Source organism: Strix uralensis, chromosome Z, assembly GCF_047716275.1.
Source record: "Strix uralensis isolate ZFMK-TIS-50842 chromosome Z, bStrUra1, whole genome shotgun sequence".
NCBI classification, from domain to species: domain Eukaryota; kingdom Metazoa; phylum Chordata; class Aves; order Strigiformes; family Strigidae; genus Strix; species Strix uralensis.
The window spans coordinates 86,928,494-86,948,764 of NC_134012.1; the positions used below are offsets into that span (position 1 = coordinate 86,928,494).

Consider the following 20,271-nt stretch of genomic DNA (forward strand, 5'->3'; position numbering starts at 1 on the left):
TCTTCCCTTCCCTTCTCTTCTCTTCTCTTCTCTTCTCTTCTCTTCTCTTCTCTTCTCTTCTCTTCTCTTCTCTTCTCTTCTCTTCTCTTCTCTTCTCTTCTCTTCTCTTCTCTTCTCTTCTCTTCTCTTCTCTTCTCTTCTCTTCTCTTCTCTTCTCTTCTCTTCTCTTCTCTTCTCTCCTCTTCTCTTCTCTCCTCTTCTCTTCTCTCCTCTTCCCTTCTCTCCTCTCCTCTCCTCTCCTCTCCTCTCCTCTCCTCTCCTCTCCTCTCCTCTCCTCTCCTCTCCTCTCCTCTCCTCTCCTCTCCTCTCCTCTCCTCTCCTCTCCTCTCCTCTCCTCTCCTCTCCTCTCCTCTCCTCTCCTCTCCTCTCCTCTCCTCTCCTCTCCTCTCCTCTCCTCTCCTCTCCTCTCCTCTCCTCTCCTCTCCTCTCCTCTCCTCTCCTCTCCTCTCCTCTCCTCTCCTCTCCTCTCCTCTCCTCTCCTCTTCTCTTCCCTTCGCCTCGCCTAACTTTTGCCCTAGTACAGAAAAACCCCCGAAGATTAGATCTCAGAAAGTTTTGTTGGATGGGAAAACCATTTCCATTTGTTTGTTCTTCTTTTTACTCTGCATCTGAATCACAGCAGCAAATTAAGCAACTATGTCAAGCTGCTGTTTATCAGGACCAAGTAATGAGCAGGAAGAATTTGTGTTGTGGGGGTGGCATCTTCCTAACATGACTTTGATTCTTGAAATGACAGTTTAAAAAAAAAAAAAAAAAGAAAAACATTCAGTTTAACTGCCTTTCCAAAGCAGGTAGGTTTTTTCATTTCAGTTTAATGTTCCAAGAAACCCAGCAGCGATGAATAACTTCGTTGATGTGGAAATGCATTTGTTCAGGATTCATGCTAGAACACCTGGTCTCTCCACCAGAACTGTTCTACGGAGAGTTATGGTCACAAAGAAATGAGCTGCATTAATTAAAGTTAACAGAACTTCAAGGTCTACATGCCAGCTCTACAGGGAAAAGCTGAAGTTCAGAGCCACTATGTACAGCTTCTTATTGATGTGGTTTCTAGATCTTTCAGTCTTGTCCTGACCCAAAGACTATGAAGTAGAGAAGCTTATGTCTGTCCCTTCACTCCTATTTAGTTGGGTGTGTATTTTGCAACATGTTTGGGAGAACAGCCTGTGCCACCACACTGGGCAGTTCCATCCTTAGCTCCTGTTTCCAGTGGAACTCATCTTAGGCCGGTGGCTGCAGTAGTTCTGGTTAGTGACAACTAACCAGAGATCCTCATTATGACAAAAGTTCTGGTATTATCCTTACAGCCCTGTTCACAGCATTCATTTTGAATGCATATGATAAATATTTCTAATCCTCAGTTTTAAGAAGATGATGAAAAAATGCTTTGTATCTATAACTGTACAGGAACCAGAAAAAAAGATAATAATTGAATAAACAAGAAACAAACAAATAAAATAATTCCTCCACTAGTTATTTAAAAATAAACTAAAAATATATTTTAAAAAATATTAATTGCAATTTTGGTTCTTTCTAGCCTTTCTCAGGACTTCTTTCTTACTGGTTTTATTTAATCAGAACATATGCTGGTATAATTTGCTGAAGATGCTGCCTTTCCATTTTGAGACTGCTCTGGGAAGTCAAGTAAAGCCAGTCATGCTAAACAGTGTTCTATGGAGAAGGGGCAGCTGCTTAGATTGTTGTATATTGGCATATTTGTTTTAAAGAGATACACAAATTTACAGCATTTGAGGATCTGGCCCTGATCATGGATATGTGACAATAATTCCGTAACTGTAGGGTGATGCAGGAAAATCAGAATGTAGCAGCTGACAAGAAAGTACATTTTATGTTACTTATAAGCTCATAATTTTTGAGTGGAATTAATAATAACAGAATATATAGTTGCATGCACACTCTGTGTTTTTAGTGTGTTTTTTTGTCTTTAGAAAAAGCCAGGTCTGAGCTTTTTCATCTGGTCATAATGACCTTTTGAATGTCTTCTGTCTCAGGAAGACCAGTCTTATGTGCATTCAAAACTGCTGAAGCACAAGCCATACTGTATTCTAAATATGGAAGGCACAAGGACAAATTTTGTATGAATTAGATTATATGAATGTACCTGATGTGCTGCACATGCACAGTGTGGAGTTATTCAGAGCATCTGTCATCAGCTACGTTAGGCATCTAACTCTCTGAATCACATCATTGGACATCTCCCTTTCCCACTGACTACACTGAAAATATAAGAGTCAAAGTTTGATCTGTTTAATTAAATCTAAGAGAGATGGTTAAGGCAAACTAACATAGGTGAAATGCCCCTCATCAAAAATTACTTAGCTGTGTGTATCACCTGACACAATTAGTTGCAGGACATAACTGGTTAAAATTACTTGAGCTAAAAAAATATATGTGAGGATTGAATATATTCATTGCTTCCTGAGCTCAGTGCACACAACAGAGCATTAAGGAAAAAAAAAAAAAAAAAAAAGAAATAAGTGTAAAAAAACACAACCCCAAACATAAACATTTAACACAATAATTAATTTTTATTTCTGTCCTTGTTTCTTTCATGCACCAAGATCAAGAACAGCTTTCTTTTGGACCCATACAACTTCAAACTTTGATTTTAATTTCCTATGCAATCACAGATCCTAGCACCTAGTACTATAAGAAAAAAGACAAAGCCTCCTTCAGCTACTATAAAACTTGTATTCCATCACCCATTCCGACTGGAGTGGTTGACTTTTAAGTTTTTAGAATTGTCAAAGAGTGCCTAAAAGCTTTGGAGGAACACCTTAACCCCAAAGTTTGATTGTGATTGTGATTTAGAGGAGAATTAAGGACATTCAGAACCTCCTCAAAACTAATCTTCCCTTCAAGAAAGTAACAGTGGATATATGAATCTAACTTTAGGAAACTTCATTTTTACATGAGATTTTCAAGGGCATATTTTGAGTGCCTCAGAAACAGCTTATATTGTTTTTGCAGCTTGTCTTAGGTGGTGAAAAGAACCTGTTGAAGCAGAACTCTGCATGAGTGGAGTCACAGCAATTTCTTTTTTTCACAAGGATTTGTGTCCTCCCAGATATTTCAAATGTATTTACAAAAGCTCTCATCACACACAAGGCCATCTCAAATCTTACAGAAACGTAGTGACAAGCCTTAATATTCATGCCCAGATTATGACCATCAGAAAGTTCAGAGGCTTGGTTCTTCACAAAAATAGTGAGGCAGAGCTTCGGGTGATACTAACTGCCACACTACTGAAGTCATGCAAAACCAACAGAAAATACTAAGTCCAGGAAGTGCTTTTGGAGGCTGGATTCAGATCTGGGTATAAAATCGATGCAGCTCCATGTGGGAACAATTGGTTCTGTAATTTCAACTTTCTAAGCAAACTTTAAAATACAACAATTTATAGAGTCATGCTGTGATTAGTCATTGTGAAAGGCAAAAAAGAAAAAAAATGTGTGGTTACTACAGGTTGTAGTATATCATTTTGGTGGCCCTTAATCTGTGCCCAGGAAGTTACTGTTGAGAACTGGACACACATCAACATCTCATTTATAGGAAGTCAGGACTTAAATATCTGTTGAGAAAAATACTCAAAATTCCCTGACACAAGTTATAGGTACATCTAAGTAGTTTTGAAAAACAAATAAACCCAATACAGAAACCATTCATCCTACACTTTATTGCTGAGGGAGAGAGAATATAATTTTACTTTCTGTCCTGTACAGAAGAGACACAAGCATAGGTTAAAACTTTAAGGGGTTGTCTGATACACAAGTCTCATGTTATTTCTGAACAGAAGAGGGGATTCCATCTGAAATGAATCATGTACTAAATGCATAAAACCCCCAATACCCAAGAAAGCAAGATCAGAGAGAACTCACTGTCTTTTGGACTGCTCTGCCGGAACCTTTCCAGGTCCACGCTGGGGGGTCTGCTGGGTTTCTGCGGGGGCTGGCCCAGCTTGAACAGCGGGGGCAAAGCCTTCCGCTTGGGGGTTCCTGAGCTCCTGTCCCCATCCTCTTTCTCTTGTGATCCACCCGATGGCCTTCCTGCAGTAAGCACTGTGTTCATCTTATAGAATTTAGGAGAAGAAGAACTTGATTCTTCCTGGATGATTTTGTTGAGAAAGATGTTCTTGGCAGCACTCATTCCCTTTTCTTCAGTCTTTTCATCCACATTTTCGGGGTTGCCTTGAGATGAGCTGGACCAGTGGCCAGTAGGCTTCAGAGCCATGTTAGAAAAATGACTGCCTGCAGCTTCGGCAGCACACTTACTATTTTCATCCATTTCCTTTGCTGCTTTAAATGAGTGTATATTTGGTCTAGGTCCTTTTTGCAGAAACACATTTTTATTAGAAGAGTCTTCGTTGTGGGAGACCTCATGGTTTAGAGATGGTTTCTGTGCAAGGGGTGGCTTAGAGAAAGTCTTGGGCTCATTTTCTTGTGTTGCAGACATGAACTTTTCCTTAACTCCGGCTACTTTTGAAAATGCTGGCTTTGCCTCACTCTCCTGTGGTGCAAAATTTGAATTTGGTTTTGTTCCCAGAGGGTTTTTTTCTTTTTCTTGAGGAACAAGGTTAAGGAACTTGTTCCCTGCAGGTTTTGGATACAGAGGCTTTGGTTCTTCTTTTGCCAAGTCACTTGTTTTAGTGGGGGTTTTAGTGCATCCAGCTTTTCCATCATTTTCTCTGTTAGTTGCCTGAAGCTGAACCCCAAACCTTTGTGTCACTGGTTTCAAATATGGGGGCTTTGGATCCTTCTCTGTTTTATCATCAGTTGAAGGCTTGACCCCCAGAGGAGGCTTTGGATGAACAGGTTTGTGAAAGGTACTGGGTCCTGAGGGAGCACTTGCATTTCCTTGACTTGCAAATTTCTCAAGTGCTGCTTTCCTTGTCTGTAATCCTGTATGGCTAGGTTGTCCTGGGACTTTGAAGGGTCGACTGTTACTAGAAACGTCCTCTGTGGGGTTGTGACCTGTGTTAAATTTCGCCATGAGGGACTTCACATCTGTCTTGCCATCCTATAAGCATAAAGAGAAAAAGAAAGAGTAGCAATGAGAAAGTCTCCGTTGCAGTGTTCACACATACTGTACTTTAAAGAGTTTCCTGGTCTGAGGCTTGTAGTACTGCTGATTGGCTGTGGAGATACTATAGTACATCTTCCTGTAGGGTTAGAGAAGCTGAGCATTTTGTTATATCCTTGCTGTGGTTATACAATCTTCTAAAATTTTCAGTGCAGGCACTGCCTTTAGAGAGTGGACATACTTTTGGGCATACTATAATTTCTGTTTATTTCTGGAATTGGGAACTGAACACATAATAAATATAAGAAAATACATACTACTTTAAAATTAATGTATCCCTAAAAATACGAGTGTTCTGCGGTGAGAAGCATACATAGACTGTACTAGAACCTGGATTATGTACCAGACTAGCATTATTCCTGCCAACTCTTTGGAGAACTGTAAGTTCCTTTGTGAAAGCAGAATTTCTTCTGGTTTGGGTGTTTTTCTTTCCCTTCTCAGCAGTTTTCTTCCTTGCTGCTCCCCCCGCCCTCTCTTTGCCCTTGTTTGTCTTCTCCATTTTGTATCTTAAAAAAATGTGCATGTGTGGATAGAAAATGAAAATGTGTGGAGTAAAGGAAGAAATTACAATCAATACACCCAGATACTGTCAAAGATAATTAACTTCTTGGGGAAAAAAAAGAAAAAGTTGAACAATTCCAAGTGGATAAAACTCAGCTTCATTCAAAAATGTTTTAACTGGTCAGTCCTATTTGATACCTTTTCAGGACCAGTCTTTAATACAAACTGAGAGCAAAAGCTCAATACGTTTGAATTCAGTATGATTCAAAACACAGTGAAGTGAAGGGTAGGGGCAAAGGGGAGTGAGCTGGTCTCACTGTGCTGGGCTGGGATCACCTTTGAGTTCCAGGAGCCCTCTGCAGCAGGGAGTCCTTTCCCAGCCAACAGTGGCAACAGGGGTACAGCTATGGCAGATAAACTGGCCTATCTGATTCACAACTTGAGTGGGATCTGTTTGTGTGTGTAAGTTAAAATATAAGACTAATGGTACAAAACAGGGATGTTATAACTAGGAAGGGCTCTGTATCATTTGTTTGGAAACAAACTACAAAGCACAATAAATAGGCACCTGAAAAAAGATTTTAGAAAGGTGGAAGAATGAACTGTGTCTTCACTCAATACGGTTCATCAGGTGTTCAGTAATTTTTTTACTTCATTAACAAAAGCTTCTAAATTCGGGTTTTGCTCCTTTTGCCCTCCCTTTGATTGTATCACATTACATGAATTGCCTGTCTTGTTGAAATAGTTTTAGCTGTGACTTCTGCAATTTAAAGTTAACTTCCCCAGTCTTTCAGTATCACGGGGAAATTCAGTCTTTACATACTGTTTGTATTATACTACAAAGTTACTTACAATAAATGCAGCCTAAACAAAATAAACATATACAAAACTTATCCTCAGAGCACCATATTGTTATCTCTTTTGCACATATAGGGAAGGGAGGAAGTACACATTTACTATGGAGATTATCATGTTTAAACCATCTACTGCTGGTTGATGCATATGCAGTCACACACACACAAAACTACACTGCAGACATATGTATATGTATCACTAATCATTCACGATTTCACCCACAATACCTCACAAAGCACTGATTTTACCCACTTAAACAGAAAGTTAAGCTAACTGTAGTGCCAGAGAGAATAACAAAGCCTTTTGTCTCTGATCTCTTTTGATTTTTTACTAATGTGTGCTTTTTTTTTTTGTAACTTCTGTAACAAAATCTAAACCATCAGAGATACTACAACTTTACCCCAGTGTCTGAAGTCTTCAGAATTTATAAATTACAATCTGATCATCTGCTTGGCAAACTCAGTGGCTCATTTCTTTTGAAAGTTATAGCAATAAATTGCTACCTCTTCCATTTGAAATTTAAGAAAAAATACTGTGTCAAACTACAATAATGTGAAACTTCTAGACAAGAGACATTCAGCATGTGGACCTTTAGGAAACTAGAAATGTGGCTTTGAAGAAACATTTCTTGTTATGATACATGGTTTCTGAGATGTTTTCTATGTCTTTGCAATAGCAAGATCAATTACATTGATACATGCTTTCAAATGCACTGAACCATTCACTACTGCTATGTTAGGACTATCAATGGATTTCTTTTAATAAATTTCTTCCCAGCACTTTGTACAAACCTTGCCGTAGTCATGCAGATATACAAGATCATGCAGATTTACAAGCTCTTTAACAGTAAAAAGCTCCTGGGTGAGTGGAAGGGTTTACAATCAACAATGTAGCCTCTCTCATTTACTTACAAGTGAGTAGTACGTGGTAAAGCTAACACCAAGAATCAGAAGAAAGTAAGAAATCCTGTGAAATCTTTCTGCTTTTTTTTTTAATGTATGTTGCCAGTTCCTGCTTTCGTAAGCTACATTATACTAGAAGCCATATTGTGGATTTTAATGCACAACCTGACTGGCCAGGTAGACATTTGGGGAACTGGGAAAAAGAGAATCTTTTATTTGTGGTCCTGCTCATCGAGTAATCTCCGCAGTTTCTGTGTTTCCTTTCCCAGAAGCACAGCAGTTACCTATTCCATTAGCACATACAATAGGTTGTAAATCGTTAAATGGGAACTTGAAAAGATTCTGAAGTGAGATTAAGTTCACCCTGCCCTTCCCCTCTAAAGTGCAAAGAGCCTGTGGGACAGAGGAGTGTCATGCAAGAAACACTTGGGTTATTTTCTCAACTTTCTCTTTGTGAACTACTGGGAAACTCAGTGCAAAATATTTTGGCTTTTCAGCTTCTGATCTGAACTGGAAGCAGCACATAACGTGCACACTAACATTTGCTTTGATATGAGATAGTTGCATTATTCAAATATGATTGCTCAAATCTCGAAAAATACCCAGATTTTAGTTCCCATGCCATATCATCAAGGAGATTTGTATATGCAGTGCTTTCCCAGCCTCCCACTGTCTTCAGCAGAGACTCACACAGATACCAAGATACACTTGTACAGAATTCTTCCTCGACAAGATCTTAATTACACCTCAGTATAAACAAGTGCAATTCTCCATTATTTACAATATAACTCCACATTTCTGTACAGAAGTACAGTGTAATGACAACACAAGAAATACAAAGGTTCCAACCGTATTCCTCCTGAATTTACTGTGAATATTCCAGTCACAACTAGCAGCCTGATTAAAAAAATTATTTTTTTTTTTTAGCATAGATACGCTCTCATTATTTGCTTTCCAGTCTTGGTGAGGCCAAAAGATCATTTCACTTCGACTTGCCCTTGTGGTTGCCCTTTCTTCAAACAACAATATTGAATCAATGAAAGGAATAGCAGATGTGTGTGCATACGATCCTTAATTAAGCAAATGAAATATATGTAACTGTTGACTGTACAAGGAATTATGCAGTTCTTCAAAATACATGCAGATCTGATTTATAAAGGAAAAAAACCCATCTTTTCACTTCTGATCTGTAACTTTTTCCTTTCTATTCCCAAGTGATATGGTCTAAACAGGCTTTTTAAAAACGTAGTCTTTTATCAGAATCAGATCTTGATGAGTCTGCTGGAAAGCAATGAAATAGATATTATAAAGCTATCCCTTTAAGAAGTGTTTCTACTCATGAATTCTGTGACAGTGAAAGACAAGCTGATAACCAATAAGGGAATTGAGCTCTAACCCATGGACAGGATATAAGGAATAAGGAACTGGACTGAAGGGCAAGAAAAATGACATGCAAGTTATAGAAAAATACAGATCTGAAAATTATTTGGCAACTTTATAAAGGCCTGATTTAGTTTCTACTGAAGTTAATGGATTTGAGGGAGTTTAGCTGCTTGCACAAGATGTTAGTGCCATTCTAAATTCGTGATAAATATTGCTTGACCATTTCCTTTTCCAGACAGAGAGATTTCAGAATTATCATTATGCAACTTTGTTGTTTCCAGAAGAACTAAATCGTTGCTTTTCTTCCCCTTGGGTGTAGTTCTAATTACTAGTTAAAGACTCTAATAGTGAGTGAAGCATTTGGAAGGTGGAGTTAAGATGTTGCAGTACTCTGTGCCTATGAATGTAGGTAGCAGAAGTACAAAAAGAAGGGAGAAAGACAGCATCTGCCCAAACAAAAAGACTTGCTAATATAGTGGTTGTTATACAAGAGGAATGAGTACTCATCAGATACTAAACAATGAAGAGGCAGGCTATTCTGGTGTCTGGGGGTTTTCTGTAAGGCAGACCTCTAGGATGGACAGGATAGACAGAAATCTAAGGAATCCCCCAGTGAGATGCCTCAATGTTATTCTGAGAGCATCATTTCAAACATCCCTCTAACACCAGCAAGATGAACCCAGCGCACGGATGAGGACACACAGTTGTCAAATTTAGACAAGACAGTGTTGCAGCCTGATCACACTATATTCTGTATCTTTTCCATTGTGCATTCCTCTACACCTTTGTTGTCCCTCTCTTGTCACTTTTTCTCATCCTCTACCTAATCATAAGACCAACTACTTCATATTGCAGGAATATGACAGGAGAATATAGTTCATCCACTCCGGGTCAGTTTGAGACCAGGACTAGTGGAGGCATACAGCTTGATCAGAACAGCCAGATGACATCCCAGATTGGTCCCAAAGTATTGCTGTCACAGCCTATGCATGAGGCCAAAGCATCTATCCATGCATGGTCATCTCTTCACCCTATGTCCTGATAAGTTCAGCATGAAGTTTTACTTTTATTTTCTTGCTTCTTTTTGGTACCTATCTACATCAAAATCAGAAAAACTATCAACCATTAGCAACTCAGTCTGTGCCACAGAAGCCTGGCAGCTTCAATTTTCCACACAGAAGTTCTGTCCAATAAAAACAGACTAACTAATATCCCATCCTGAAAAGGGATTTTTTTTTTTTTTAACGTGGCTTTATATAAACACAGAGTTTAATGATACTTAATATTTTGGGCTTTTAAAATTCTTTTTCTCATATGCTAATCAACAGCTTTAGAGTAATCCAAATTTTCTAGTGAGTCTGCCCAGAAATGAAGCTGACAGATCTCTCTTCACTCACAACCCTATTTATGTGTAGTATATACAGTGACTGCCTTATTAACATCTTTGATTTGACTCTGGTTATTCCATTAAAGATAATGTAACATCTCCAAGTCTCATGGAAGAAAAACTTGAGTTCCTGAAACTGAAAAGTTCCTACCCTTATTTCTAGAATTTGAAGGTCTCATATGATTTTAATGGAAATTTTGTGCAGTTTTAAGACATTGAGCACCATTCTGAATCCAGAAAGAAAAACTGGAAAGAAAAATGTTTTCCATGACTCACTACAAACAAAATACATAAACTGATATCTCAATCCAGAGTATGGTATATTAAAAAATACCTCACCCACAAACCACCAACCAATCACAGATAATGCAAAAGGAATTACTAGAAAATAATCGCCTTTAATCACAGAATCACAGAATCATCTAGGTTGGAAAGGACCTTGAAGATCATCTAGTCCAACTGTTAACGTAGCACTGACCGTTCCCAACTACACCATAGCCCTACTACACCATATTTAAGTGATACCATTTCTGTTATTATTCAAAATGCAAAGGTCACTTAAATTAGGACTGCTCTTAGCAAAATTTCAGGGAACCAAACACAAAACTTTGAGAGAGGAAAGTCCATTTTTTCAACTTGGCATCTTTTCAGCTCCACAACTAATTGTAAGTAAGATCTACAATTAAAATTTCCATTTATATGAGGTTATATTGTAATACCTTGTACTGATTCTATTTCTCCTGGAAATTTGCATGTTTATTTCTAAGACAAACATGTACAACAATTTACCTGGATTTCCCAAAGCTCTCCAATGCCTTTTGATAAAGGCAGAAAAACTGGCTCCCTCAAAGAGACAATCCAAGGTGTATTACCTTAACAGCCTGGTCTGTTTGCTAAGAGGAGTTCTGCTTCTCACCGAGGGTTTGCATAAGAATGTTGCGTGAGGGTTTCATTATCATGATCAGTAGAGAAAACTGCTCTCCTCAGGATATTAGGCAAGAAATGGTAGGGGAAAAGGGAACTAAAATGTGTTCAGACTGTTTGGCTGCTGCCATCAGCAGTGCTCATCACGTGATATCTAAAGTATTGCATTTACCCCATATTGCAGAGTCCTGTGAAGCTATATTGGTGCATACAAGCTTGAGTCTTTACCGAATAATGGCTAATGAAATGTATGGGATAATTACAAGTGTAAAGATAAGAGTGGACTACACTCTTGGGTGATCAAGTCTAGTCCCCTGCTACCATCAAGAATCACTGCATACATTCCCACTCATCAGGTGTCAGCTAATGTGTTTGCTTGCTCCCACCTTTGCCAGGAGGATCTCAGGAGATTCAGCTGGCCAGTTTTTTAAGCTTTTGCTATGTGGAGTTTTTTTTTTTAAAAAAAACTGCGATCATACATTTCTTCTGCCCTTCTGCCTGTGAGTTCATTACACAAATCAAAGACTTTGCAGGATGATATAGGGTAGGAAAACTGATATTGAGAAAATAAGCTTCACAAGAAATTCTAAACCTATGTTTGTGCTGAAGGTAAGCCCAAACCATGAAGGCTAAATACAGCACAGTGAAGCTGCTGGAGCTCTGCACAGGGATGAGATTGCAGAAGCAAAATTGTGTGTCTTTGAGCTTCATGAAAGGTTGACCCTTCCTCATTGTCTATCACTTCTTCTGCACAACTTTCTTAGTATTTTTTGAAACATTTTTGGGTGTCAAAATAAAACATTGGAAGTGCTTGATACTTCCAGCTTAGTTTTACAAACACTTCTGTCTTAGCTAGTTCAGAGGCTTATTAGAGTGCTGGATGGAGCTTCTGTGAGTTAAAAACACTGCCACATGGTTTATATTTGCCATTTGCCAATGATTACAATTTTTTTTGTTACATAACACAAAGTTGGTTTTTTTAGAGGGAGAAATGCAGTTCTTTATGCTATTCATTCAGCTAAACACTGTATTTTATTTATAAAATCATATTTATTTGTGAAAATAAACAATCATCACTGATGATGAAGCATATACTATTAATATTAAGGCAGATTAGACTTTGTGACTGTTGCTATTCTATCTGATGGCCTTCATGACTGTTTTAAGGTGCTAACTGTAGCAATATAGTCCTTTTGCACAGGTAAACACCATTGCAAGTGTTTGCACACAGTATCAGTGTTAGACAAATCGTGCAATGATCAAAGAATGAGCTTATCTTTGCAACTCTGAATGCTAGACAGTTTCTGTCATCTTCTCTTTTATCCAATGCTCAGAAATAAATATATCTCTAAGTGGTAGAATGCTGCTGAGAATATAAATGGCAACAAACACAATGAAAATATGTGTTTATGGTGTGAAATTGCTGTGAAAGTTGCCCATCTGCAATGTCTACCATATGCTTCATTTTACACTTGGAGGTGCAACAGCTTCCTGGATCCTCTGTTTTTTCCACTTATTTCTCTGAAGGATGCTTGTGAGTGATTTGGGAGAATTAGCTATTTTTAGGTGAAGAAAGAATCTGAAGGAATTAATATTTTAAGGAACAGGACTGACAAGCCTGAAAGCAACTTATAGATGTTTTGCCATTTTTATTTTTCACAAAAACAACAGCAGTAGCAGCAACAAAATCACAAGGTTATATTCAAGCAAGACAAGAATATCAATAATGATAATGACGTCTCACATATAAGCATGCCATTCCATACTCTGTGTAGACAAAAAACAGCATGTAAATCCAAGCATAACAATGGTGTGTTATTGCTCCCATGTGCGACTTTTATAACTACAGCCTTAAGTGTTTTTAACAGAGAATTTATTCAACTTTCTGTTTCCATGTACCTTTGGTAAAAGTGGCTGTTTAGGAATTAAATTTGTCAAAAACAGAGGAAAGAAGAAAAGTGGAGAAAAAGACCCTCACTGAGTTTCTCTGCCATAAGTGCTAGTCCATCTTTTCAAGGCATATTTCATCTGCTGATGTCCTGTGGTCTGAAACGGTTTGAAAGATTGGGCACTCCCATCTGAACACCTCTGGCTTTCCAATTCAATGCTTACAAAGAATATAATTTTCTGGTTATTGTTACTTCCACAGCTGTGTCAGTACCATTGCTGGAGGTGGTGTAAACTGAAGTGACATGGTACCAAATAAAAATATCTTTTTTTCTTTCCATGTTGTTTTTAACCTGCTTCATTTCACTGATCTTTGTCTATTACATTATCCCGAAAAAGGCAAGACAACATAACAGAATTAATGGTGAGAGTGGGAGAAGAAAAAGACAAATGATTGACAGAGGCAGGTAATTCTTAAACCCTGTATATATAGAAAAGCACATAGGAGAGCACCTTTGGACAAATGTGTTAATATTAAAGCAACTTTGACAATCTCCTTCCTAAGTTATAATGGTGTTGCTCTGTTTTCTGTAATATATAGCACATGCAAATATGTGGAGTGCTTAGCAAGAGAAAGTCAATGTTAGCTCAATTTTTCACCTAAACTTCTCTTCCTGCCTTCTTCTCTTATGGGGCTTTTGCCTCCTAGTGGCAGACTAAGAGCAGCAGCAGAAATTACATATTTCTCCATTGATAATCTCTTTGTACATACTTGTACTGAGAGAGTATAAATCTACCTGGTTTCATTTCAAGTATGTGAGCATCGTTGGAGGGCAATCTGTCCTGCTTAGCAATGCTATGCCACTCCCCTGAGTCAGGAGTTCTGAGGAAAAGTGCCACCACGCTGCCATGCTGATCCTGTTACAGCATCACTTTGGAAAGTACCTATGTTCAGTTAAAATCCGATATTCCTGAACATTCAACATTCTGCCTGCAATTGCTACACATGCTATGAGAATGAACGTTTCTTGTAGTGTCAGTCTACATTATCTTTGTGTCTGCAGACAGGGTTAGACTTCCTGAAAAATATGCTGTTGCATTTCCATTGGGTTGCCATTTGAAGGTGGTTTAGTATTTCTGACAGAAGTTTGATGTGGTCATGAGTGAATTAGCAGCATTTTCTTGTGTCTACATGCACTATCATGCTTACAGGAACAACTGGGCTTTCCAGATACTGTTTGTGGACAGTTGACATGCAGGATTCCCTGAAAGCTCTTCCAAGTCAATGCTGTGGCTCTTTTAAATTATCATAATTCAATCCCTATAATCTTATAACAATAATTGACTATCATTACTCTATTTATATTTGACTGAATAAAGAGTGCGAGTGCAGAAATCTGTTTCCACTATTTATAGTTTTCTATACTAGAGAAAGGTAGAATTGGCAAATTCAAGAAAAGTCAAATGATGCTGTCAGTCTCCTTACCCCAACTATGCTTTGTCAAGGATGTATTTCTGTGATGAAGGGAAGCCCAGAGTACTCCAGAGCATCACAGTCAGGTGCATGTTAAACTCCTGGTTTTCTGCTTGGGTGTACACACTGTAATAAATCACTCCTTCCAGAGCACAGTCCCTCCCATGGACATCTAAAGCTGATGCAAACCACCTGCTGTAAAAAACAATCTTACATACAAAAAGCTGAAAGTCTTTCTTTTTTGTGACCTGAACTTAGAAGTGCTCTGTTGGATCAAATCTTAAGCTATTCATCTTTGAATACAAAGCTTGTATTCAGGTATTAACTGTCATATTCCACCAAATTACTCATCTTCACTGCCCTGCACTCCCACCTCTGTGCTCTGTCCCTGCGTTGTACCTCAGTGCCCCCACCATATCACAGTCCCTTCCCTGCCCCTTTTGCTGCAAAGTTCACTCACACAGGAGGCTCAGACTAAGTGGCTTTTGAATTAGGCTTTTTTGCCCTGCAAGCTATGTGTTTTTTGCTGATATTGGTGCTCCTGGTTTCTGTCTGCCTGTGTTCAGCAACAGGACTTCAGGGGGAATTGAAAGCAGTGCAGCAGCAGAAAATACTCCACACAGACCAAATGGGAACACTAGGCCTTTGCTAAACCCTCCAACAGGCACCAGAAAATCCTCTTGAAAATGCGGAGTTCACCATGGTGATGAAGAGCCCTGATGCATACAGACATAGCCCCATGAAGCACAGGCTGGGATGATTAACAGAACTTGCCACATCCCCTCACATCCTACCTCTCATGCCTCATAGATGACTACAGCTGATCAGCAGTGGTAGCTTGATTAGGTGATTTAGTGAGCTAAATTGCAGGTGATGTGCATGTAGATGTGATGGCTGAGTCTGCAGCAACAAACACCTGGCCTGAGGCAGGGGGGATGTAGGGAGGACCTGGTAGCCATCTTGGTAAGACAGGCAGGCAGGCAAGCAAATAAGTAAGTAAGTAGTCTGGCAAGCAGGTGGTCTGTCTGTCTGGGAAGTTGCTAACAGCTGTATATGAGGGGAGATCAGTAGAGACTAGGGTGAGAAGGAGGATGGAGGAGCATTGCAGGGCTAATGGCAGCTGGGCATGAGCAGTTTGTGTGGGGAAAGGAGCTCTGGCAGCTGGGGAGGATGGACAGCCTTTTGCCTGCCCTCATGACATTGTGGTCCCTCAGCCCCTCTTCCCTGTGCCTCTCAGCAGTGACCATGCCTGTGCCCTGCCTTCCCCTGCCATCATCTCATGGGCCCTGACTAGCTCTGTGCCTTCCTGCTGGGTCTCAGCCTGTCATGGAGGGACCCAGGGCTGGCTGGAACCAGCACAAGCCTGAGTGCAACTGCTGTCAGTCCTGGCACCCAGGAAGAGAAGAGAGGGAGCCTGCACTGGGGGAAGGGGAGATTGGATGGGAAGAGAGGGAGGAAGAAGTCACTTCAGTTTCCTCCCCATATACCCTCGTGTAAATGGTTGGGCAGGGGATTATCCACTGGCCTGGCTTCCCCCTCAACATCCCCCACAGCTGCTGATACGAGAAGGAAGAGGAAGTGGAAAAGCAAGAGGAACAGACAGCTTTAGCAAAACTTCCCTGACTTCCCTTTCTCCTCAACAGGTCCTTCCCTGCCTCTGCCTGGGAGGCAAAAAAAATGCGCAAGAACATGCAATACCTCATCAGAAGTTGTGCAAACCCTGTGTAAGGGAGAGAGGCATCTCTCTGGACACCCCATGCTTTCACACTCAACAACCTCCTTTCTTGCCCTCCATCAGCTCTTCGAGTCTCATCTGCTTTTAGTGCAGAGAAGCAAAACAGAAACCCATGTTTCCTAAAAAGCTTCCCAGCTCCAGACAAGGTCCTGTTCTCACTGTTTGCTCTTCTGCACATCCTCTGTGCCAGTTTACAGGTCACAGAGGACTTGCAGCTGATGTCCGTGCCTCTTCAGGTATCACCTAGCTCACTTACTGTGAGCTTTCTCTGGGAAGTGGGTAGCAAAGGGCCTTTACCCTTCAAAATATCCTCTTTAAACCTCTGAAGAAGAGATTTCAGGTAAGAGCAATTTAGGCTCTGTTAATATCACATGATTTCTTACCAACAGCTCTTCAGACTTTTCCTTTTAAAAAGTGGAAGGTCAGACCTACATTCGGTAGCTGTTGCCCAAATCATATCAGAGGTGGCCAGCCTGTTTTTGCTCTAAAAAGATGTTTGCTTTAAAAAATAAATAAATTCAAAAACAGATTTCCATGGTCAATTTTAATAAGTCAAGCAATCCCTGATAAGTTAAGACAAAAATGAGTTTTTATGAAATGCAGTTGACATCTTTATGTGCTCTCAAGAAAGTATCTGTTAAAAGTAGTGCCAAATTTGAAAACATCTGAAACAGAGAAAATGAAGGCTTAAGTTAAATTCTCACTTGCCATGAATCTTTCACTGCCTCTGCACCCTTTCATGGTGCTTCTGTGATAACTGGTATTATTTAGTATAACTGCAGCTAATACTTTTAGAGTCTCTTCTCATGATCTCAAATTTTAACTTTTTTAGTTACCATATATGCTGTATTACAAGTATTTTTATATTCTAAAACCTGAAGGGGGAAAGGCCAAGTTAAAAAAAAAAAAAAAAAAGAATCAGTGCTTTACATTTTAACCTCATTTGTATGGTAGAAATTTTATCTATGTTGCAATGAAACCTTGTTGGCTTATTTTGTCAAGCCAGTTTTCCCAGGCAGTCATACAGCTAAAGAGTGTGTATTTTTGTCTGTGTATCATTAACAGGTTTCAGAAAATAGATGATTGCTTTCTCATGCAAGTCCTGTTGACTCACCGAAGAGCTGGATAAGAAAAGAAAAGTCTCTTCTTTCCAGGCTGGAACTCCTTTTCTTCTGCTCTTGTTCCAGGAATAACATAAGAAGTGTCAAAGAAGGAGCTACACTGTAGAGCTCACGAAAGGCCATGTTCACTTGGGTGAGACACAATGTAACACTGATCTCTGATATCATTCTGTAGTCTTTTTTTTGGTAAATAATGTAGTACTTTGCACTGGGGAGTATTTACAAAAAAATCTCTATTACGTCCTTCTTTTAATGGCAAACTTCTCAACAGATGAGAAATGCACACAACAGGAACTAATTTTAGCAAGGCTTCACAATTTCAAGTACAGTTAATCCATCATCAGATATTTTTGTCTATCTCTTACAAAGGTTTTTCAGTTTGTTGTCCTTTGCATTGAGAAATTTCTTGAAAAATGTTGCTGATTCTAGTAGATCCAGCTAATTTGCAAAGACCAGAAAGGGAAAGGTACTAAGCACTGTAATGGATTTTGCCCTTTAGTAGCATGTAATGACCTCTCTATAAATTCTCTGCACTCAGAGTTCATAAGCAGTGCAAACCCATACAGAGCAGCTGATGAAAAGTAATGTGTACTATTAGCAGTTTGTGACCTACTTCAAAATGAGATGTAGCACTAAAACTTGGACCAGATGATCTTTTGAGGTCCCTCACAACCTGGGCTGTTCCATGCTTCTGTGATAGCAGTGACTATCAGTTTTTCTTGCAGTTGGTTCTGTTGAAAAGCTACCTGCTCCCCACCTGAACTGCAGTATAAAGAGCCTCCATACAAGTAATTAGCATGCTTATAACATGGCTGAGGAGAACCTTCACACAGGCAGTTACTGTCCATCAGCTGATTAGCTATAACTTGCTGGACTCTGCAGCTGAACCAGCAGCTCACTGTTTCCCAGTCTGTTCCATGAGTTCAGTTAGTGCAGAGACTGAACATTGGCTGAGAGTGCAGGATCAGGGCCAAAGCAGAGTGAAAGAGGACTCTGACAGTTGGGGTTCTTTTTTTGTAGAGCTGAAACTGTGTTGTAAGGAGGTAGGGAACAGATTAGGATCCCAGTTTGTGTGTAGTTTCAGGTAGAAGGATGAGGGTGTAGAATAAGTGTCTGGGTTGTGGAAGGGAAGATCTAAGATAGAAGAGTGGGGAAAGATGAGAACATGTTTCATGCTCAGCTACTGCCACAGTGTAAACAGAGTTTAGGAATCTCCTGTGTAGGCCTGGCATTCATTCTTTCCTGCTGCAGACCAGTTCTACTTATTTATAAATCATCATTCATCTGTTTGCCACACATCCTATGCACTGTTTCTGCGACTCCTCCTGTAAGTCAACAGTTTAACCACATCAGTGGAAAATTCACAATAGAAAAAATGAGCCTATGCTGTCCTGGTGTTCAGTCACCCTGACTAGTTGTACTTTCTAAGTAATATGTCCTCAGTGTTGAAGTGGGGCATAAGGCACCTAACAATTACACTTTTAAACTGTTTCCCTGAAAGGCTAGAAGCTTGTGTAATGACCTCTACTATTTTTCACTGCAATTTGTAAAGGTGCCTCACCCACCTCACCTCAGATTTGCTGCTGTGGAAATTGAAGACTGTTCTATATCACATGTCACTGAAAAAGTACAGATTAAAAATATTCAAGGAAAGGTAAGAAAATGAGAGAAAAGAAAATGGACTGGGGCGTGGTAGGAGAGGTGCTTTTCAATCCAGAACATTTCACTGGTTGAGGTTACAGGACACATCATTTGTACTGGCAATACACTGAAACAGGATTAGAGTAACTGCATGAGAGAAATGCTTGGGTGAGATGTCCCTGAACTACTGCTGCAGTGGAGGAGAAGGCAGGCAGGAACACATACTTTGAACATAGCTTCAGGACAGCTTGGTTAGAGAGGAACAAGAAAAATACAAACATAGAGTAATTTCTGTACTAGACATGAGCAGAATCCTTCTGCCCATCTCCCAGCCAGTACATACTGCAAGGTCTCCCACAGGAGCCTTTTGTTATTGTTTATATTTTTCTTGCTGGACCATCTGACCAGCTGCAGAACTGATCAAACCTCAGAAGTGCTTTCATGTAAGCAATCTCACATTCTCTAGTGTGAATTTTCTCATGTGAGCAACACGTTTTCAACAATTGTCAGACATGAAATCAGACATCTGGAAAAATATTCAATCCAGAATGTTAAAGGTCAATTAAAAATAAATACAGCCCTTTATTTCTTGGTTTACTACAATTCCTGACATCAGTAACAGACAGTGACATGGCCTAAATAACAACAAAGAGAATGCTCTCACATCATAAACATTTCAAAACACAAAATAACTTCAGGAATGTTCCCATGGGAGTTTTAATCAAAGACAATAAAGTTTAAAAATGAAAACCCAGTTTAATCCAAACTTCTTTAAAAAGAATGCTTCAGCAAAAATATTCCTAAACCCTTCTGCCTAGGATTTATGTAATGCCTAACATTCTTTCTATGGCCAGACCCTTTGGATTTTTAGAAAAGTTTATTTTGAATATCAATGCTTTTTGATCCCTGATCCTTAGCAGGTGATAGCAGGTTGGTCACAAAACCTGCTGGCTTTAAAGTGATGGTTAACCTGTGATATAAACTCATAAACAAAAGAAATGGTAAGTTAAGTTAAATAAGAATGCCTCTGACAATTGCAGCAGAAAAACAGGATCATTTTTCCATCTGCTGAGAGTCCTTAGTCAGAGAGTGTACACAAACACTTGTTGGTAGACTAAGAGTTTCTTCTTTCAAAAAGAATGCTTCTTCCTTCCTGTCCTTCTCTCTTGTCTTTTTCTGAGACTGCCCTCTCTTCTGCTAACCTCACTTTTCCCCTTTTTATCCCTTACTTGAAATATGCTACAGTGGAAACCTGAGAGATAAGTGGGCCATATGTCCCCTCATCTGTCATACACCTGCCCTGCAACCAGAGGGATCTCACCTTTCAGCTATTGAGCAGAAAGGAACCCTAATTCATGCAG

At 39.5% G+C, this 20,271-nt stretch overlaps 1 protein-coding gene across 4 annotated transcripts in view; it reads right to left on the reverse strand.

Annotated features, from left to right (window-relative positions):
- FYB1 (FYN binding protein 1) overlaps nucleotides 1–20,271 on the reverse strand; it is a 68,499-nt gene that overhangs the window by 39,032 nt on the left and 9,196 nt on the right. For 2 of the 4 annotated variants that reach the window (XM_074856285.1, XM_074856282.1), the window contains exon 2: nucleotides 3,900–5,037. In XM_074856285.1, coding sequence (XP_074712386.1) covers nucleotides 3,900–5,037 — 1,138 coding nt within the window. Of the gene's footprint in view, nucleotides 1–3,899; nucleotides 5,038–10,917; nucleotides 11,074–20,271 lie in introns of those variants that run through there. The other 2 variants (XM_074856284.1, XM_074856283.1) reach the window with 2 other exon arrangements.